This window comes from Telmatherina bonti (assembly GCF_933228915.1).
Source record: "Telmatherina bonti genome assembly, chromosome: 6".
In the NCBI taxonomy this organism is placed as follows: Eukaryota; Metazoa; Chordata; class Actinopteri; order Atheriniformes; family Telmatherinidae; genus Telmatherina; species Telmatherina bonti.
In genome coordinates, this window is record NC_136624.1 from 34,341,751 (window position 1) to 34,347,366 (window position 5,616).

The 5,616-nt window shown below is 40.9% G+C and overlaps 1 protein-coding gene across 1 annotated transcript; it reads left to right on the forward strand.

Moving 5' to 3' along the window:
- Positions 1-3,469: 3,469 nt before the first annotated feature.
- il19l (interleukin 19 like) lies at positions 3,470-5,616 on the forward strand (the record flags this gene model as incomplete). Its single annotated transcript, XM_079242138.1, has 5 exons — positions 3,470-3,637; positions 3,796-3,858; positions 4,012-4,164; positions 4,249-4,311; positions 5,539-5,616. The coding sequence occupies exons 1-5, from the start codon at positions 3,479-3,481 to the stop codon at positions 5,614-5,616; spliced, it is 516 nt and encodes a 171-aa protein (XP_079098264.1). The 5' UTR covers positions 3,470-3,478.

A 5,616-nucleotide genomic window follows, 5' to 3' on the forward strand; every position in this document is an offset into this window, starting at 1 on the left:
ATTGTGACACATTTTAACATCTTGTGTCTTTATGTTTCATGTATTTTCTTCTCGTTAGTCATTAGGTTTTGACCATATCATTATTTCTTTGTACATTTCCCAAATCAAACCATAAAAAGCTCGAGTAGTCACACACGCCTGACCTGTAAATACCTCATACGTGACTTGTATCTTTTTGGCAAAGTAAGTCTGTTTATAAATCACATTTTATGTACAAGACAAATCAAAATACTTCACAAACAACATTAACCTTTTAAAGTTCACACGAAGAAAAAAACAGAAAATATATCTTTGCCTTTTTCTTTTTTTTTTTTTGCACAAGATTATTGAGAATAAATGTTTTTTAAGCAAATAGTTGAGATAAAAGTCAATATTTTATAGCAATGGTGAAAAAGTCTAAATATGAAACAGCATATTAGAAACATTTACTTTGGGTATTACACATCCAAACAATTAGTCAATATGTCTCAGGCAGGTTTATTTCCACAATTTCGTATTGAAATTTATTTTAGTCACTGTAAATGTTGCTCTCCCTGATGGTAGAGGACCTGAAAGGTTTCCAGGTATTGCAGCAGGGTGCAGGAGAAGCATTAAAAAGTAGATAAAAGAAGACATAAATAAGACTGTGTGCAAAAAGCTCAAAGCAAGCAGATAAAATGCTATTATAAAAAACTATTAATAGCAAGCAGCAGTCCGGATACGTTAAAAGATACCATCCAGGTTTCATCCATAAATGCAAGAGAAAAGAAATTTTTTTAGCCTCCATTTAAAAGTCTCTACATCTGGGAAAGTCTGGAGTTTCTTCCACTTGTCTGCAGCAGCGAAACGCTGCTTCTCCATGATTTAGTCTGGATCCTGTCCTGGACTCTGGCCTGGATCCTGTCCTGAACCCTGTCCTGGAGTCTGGCCTGGACTCTGGCCTGGACTCTGGCCTGGACTCTGGCCTGGACTCTGGTCTGGCCTCTGGCCTGGACTCTGGCCTGGCCTCTGTCCTGGCCTCTGGCCTGGACTCTGGCCTGGACTCTGGCCTGGACTCTGGCCTGGACTCTGGTCTGGACTCTGGCCTGGACTCTGGCCTGGACTCTGGCCTGGACTCTGGTCTGGCCTCTGGCCTGGCCTCTGGCCTGGCCTCTGGCCTGGACTCTGGTCTGGCCTCTGGCCTGGCCTCTGGCCTGGACTCTGGCCTGGTCTGGGCTAGCGTGATATTCAACATGTCATAAGTGTATTCTGGACCTAAACTGGGATTTGTAAACTATCTTTTAAACTGTATTTTGTGTCTGACTGGAAACCAGTCTGGGCCTGATTCAGAGTCTGTGGCTTCTTCCCAGATATGATGTCAGCAGTGACAGATTCTAAACTGCTCTACACAGAAAGCAAACAGCGTTGCACAGTGGAGAAATGTAGTTGCTACAGTCCATCCATCTTCTGCTGTTTATCTGAGGTCGGGCCGCTGAGACGGCAGCACAAGCGAAGAAAAACCCAGATTTCTCTTCTGGCTCACAGGGGCCCATCAGAGCCAGCGGAGGGACTTCCGTTAGCGGGTCTGGAAAGGCTTTACGACAAAGAACGAACTAACACAACATAGAAATTGCAGAAATTATTTAAAAAAAAAACAAAAAACAAGCTAAAGTAATTGTTCTGACTACATAAAAACATAATAATTAGCTTGTTATAAGATTTAATAGTAAAGTACTTTTTAACCTGGGTCCTTTGCAACCCACTCTGTAGACGACGTAACGGTGATGTTCAGCTACAGATATGTTTGTTGGTTCTTTAATTTTATTTAAATGACCTATTTATTGTGATTGATTTTTAAGCCTATTGTTATGGATTTATTGCTATTTTAGTGTAGTCCATATTTTAGTATTGTAACATTGTTTTTCTTTTTCCCTGTTTCATTCATGCAGCCGTTTGGAAACTTTATATGTTTTTAAAATGTGCTGAAGAAATAAAGTGGATTGGACATTTAATTATGAAACACTTGATTGTCTAAAGACAATTAAATGAAACTGTCTGACAAGAGAACAGCGCTTCATGGCTGAACTGTTAGGCTGAAAAATGGGTCATTACTGGGTTTGTTTATGTCAAACGGGGGGGGGGGGTGTTGATTTTCCAAACTGGTATTTCCAGCAGGATTAGGAAATTCTTACTTTTCGTGTTTCTGTTGTTAACCTTTTCTTTTAAAAGTTAAACAAATCCCATTTTTAGGCAGTTTCAGTGTCATAAAAATGAAACTTCATCCCTGGAAGCTCATAATTGAGCAGTAAAAGTTTATCTTACGGCTGTAAAAACCTGCTGAAAGGAATCAGACTCACTGACTCCCATCAGGAGGATGGAAGCTGTTCAGAAAGCTCTCTGTCAGTCCTGAGAATGCGACAAGCAGCGTGTAACCCTGAGCAGTAAAAGGTTGCATTCTTTAGCTGCATGAATGTCACTCCCCAGAGTGATATCTGGAACTTTTACCCTTCAGCTGAAAAGCTATAGGCACCCACACAGGTAATTCCTGTTTACACTGGACTTCCCAGCTTGCAGTTTTTCTTTCTCCTGCATCTGGATTTTCTGATGTCAAAAACTACGCTGGCCAAAATCTGTAAGCAGGTGAGCAGGTCTGACAGGCACACACCTAACGACTGCAAAGTCATGCCAAATGTACTTTGAGGAAAAGCCTTGCAATGTCATTGCAGTAAAGGAAGTTTTTTTTTTTCTTTTATTACCAGTATACAAGCCAATGATTGAAAAACAATGAAGGATCAATCAGAACAAACAAAAACAAGAGATTTTTATTTTTTTAAAAAAAGAAATAGGTTTTTTTTTTGCACATCTTTCATCCTCAAGCCACAATTTTAAACCAAAGGATGAAAATTAAATCTGCAAATCTGTCTTTTCTCACATTCACACACATTAACAAGGCGTGTCTCTACAATCAGATAGGAGGAAATATTCAGATATTTATTTTCCTTTTCTTCCAATGAGCAGAAAAGGAAATTCAACATGTGTTGGAAGTTCCTTGAACTTCCTCACACTTCCTTCTTCTTTAAACTAATGTGTGCACGCTGACATGTTCATGTATTTGTATGTGTGTGGACGTTGTTCAGTACCTGGTAAATTCCCCTTCACTCTACTATAAGAGGAGGCAGCATGAAGGCAGAGAGACACATCTTCTCCAGGACACTTCCTCTGGATCCTCACACAGGTGAGTCTGAACATGGTGAAGTGCGATAAAACCTGACTGTGTCATCAGTTGTTTGCTTCTGCGTTGAATGGACTTAATGAAGTGTTAGATCAGGTATTGAATTAAGAAAATATGTTTGATTCCTGGGATTTTTATGTTGTTTTAATTTTTTATTTTGTGAATTTTGTGTTGCATCTTGACTAAATAGAATCTCTGTTTTGTTTTGTTTTGTTTTGTTTTTTATCAATTGGAAATTTAACAAGCAAAATGTCTAAATGTTCGCTTCATCACCAGGTAACCACAGAGATGAAGATGCTGCTTGGCTACTCTGGCTGCTTCCTCCTCCTCCTCCTCGGCTGTCTGAGTGAACCGGTGGAGAGCAGAACTCTGCATGTAGACAACTGCTCTGTCAATATTCACATTCACGAGTTGCGCAAATATTACTCCGAGATCAGACCACATGCGGTGAGTTCAAAGCCACATCTCATTCAGCGTAATCTGCAAACGCAGGGAGCACTTTCCATCATCTGTGATGAAACATCTTCAGCTGTTTGCAGCGAGTTCTGATGATGAGATGAAAGAAATAGATTCTGACTCATGACTTTCATGCTTATTCTTGGCAGATATCCGGAGACACAGAGATCGGAGTGAAACTTCTGGATAGATCTTTGATGAAACATGTTCAGGTGAGATTTTACATTGACAGTTATGATTACATGCTTTCCAGTTCCCCCTTTGTGTCTCTTTTTCCCTTTTGTCTGTCCTACTTCAAATATTTCGAAAGCAAGTATTTAGTGTTTAAACAGAGCTGTAATCAGACCCGTGTGTGTGTTCTCCAGGAAGGTCAGACTTGCTGCTTCTTGCGTCTCCTGCTGCGTTTCTACATGGAGAGAGTGTTCAGCAACTACTCCTCTGATCAGGTGCATCACCAACGCTGCTCCAGCGCACTGGCCAATGCTTTTGTCAGCATCAGAAGAGATATGCATAAATGTGTAAGTTCACAGCACAATCTAGCTTTGGTCATCAATAAGAAAAGCTTTGAAGCAGTGTTGATGATGGTTTTCTGCTTTGTGCAGCACTGCCACTGTGGGGAAGAGACCCAGAGAATCTTCGACGCTGTGCATGCTGAGTTCATCAAGGTACAGTTCACAGTGACTGTTGTTGTATAAACTTTTTTTTATAATGTTCACAGTTTTACAGAGCAGTTTAAACAGTCCTACAGTGTAAGTAGGACTGTTCACTGTTACCTGTAGTGTAAACAGTCCTACGGTGCACTTGAAACAACCCTACAGTGCAGTGGAAACAGCCGTACAGTGTAGTACAAACAACTCTACTTGTGCAGTGTAAACAGTCCTACAATGCAGTGTAAACAGTTCTACAGTGCAGTGTAAACAGTTCTACAGTGCAGTGTAAACAGTCCTACAATGCAGTGTAAACAGTTCTACAGTGCAGTGTAAACAGTCCTACAGTGCAGTGTAAACAGTCCTACAGTACAGTGTAAACAGTCCTACAGTGCAGTGTAAACAGTCCTACAGTGCAGTGTAAACAGTCCTACAGTGCAGTGTAAACAGTCCTACAATGCAGTGTAAACAGTTCTACAGTGCAGTGTAAACAGTCCTACAGTGCAGTGTAAACAGTCCTACAGTACAGTGTAAACAGTCCTACAGTGCAGTGTAAACAGTCCTACAGTGCAGTGTAAACAGTCCTACAATGCAGTGTAAACAGTCCTACAGTACAGTGTAAACAGTCCTACAGTGCAGTGTAAACAGTTCTACAGTGCAGTGTAAACAGTCCTACAGTGCAGTGTAAACAGTCCTACAGTGCAGTGTAAACAGTCCTACAGTACAGTGTAAACAGTCCTACAGTACAGTGTAAACAGTCCTACAGTGCAGTGTAAACAGTCCTACAATGCAGTGTAAACAGTTCTACAGTGCAGTGTAAACAGTCCTACAGTGCAGTGTAAACAGTCCTACAGTGCAGTGTAAACAGTCCTACAGTGCAGTGTAAACAGTCCTACAGTGCAGTGTAAACAGTCCTACAATGCAGTGTAAACAGTTCTACAGTGCAGTGTAAACAGTCCTACAGTGCAGTGTAAACAGTCCTACAGTGCAGTGTAAACAGTCCTACAGTACAGTGTAAACAGTCCTACAGTGCAGTGTAAACAGTCCTACAGTGCAGTGTAAACAGTCCTACAGTGCAGTGTAAACAGTTCTACAGTGCAGTGTAAACAGTCCTACAGTGCATTTTAAACAGGTTTTCTGTCTTTTTCCTAAAGGTTCTCTGCTGTACTTTACAACCTGTAACTGCATTATAATTTTGATCAGTACCACTTTTATTTGACTATTTTCCATCTCTGTGTCATTCAGCTTCAGACACAGGCGGCAGTCCAGAAGGCAGTGGGAGAACTGGACACTGTGCTGGACTGGCTGGAGGCGCTGAGATAG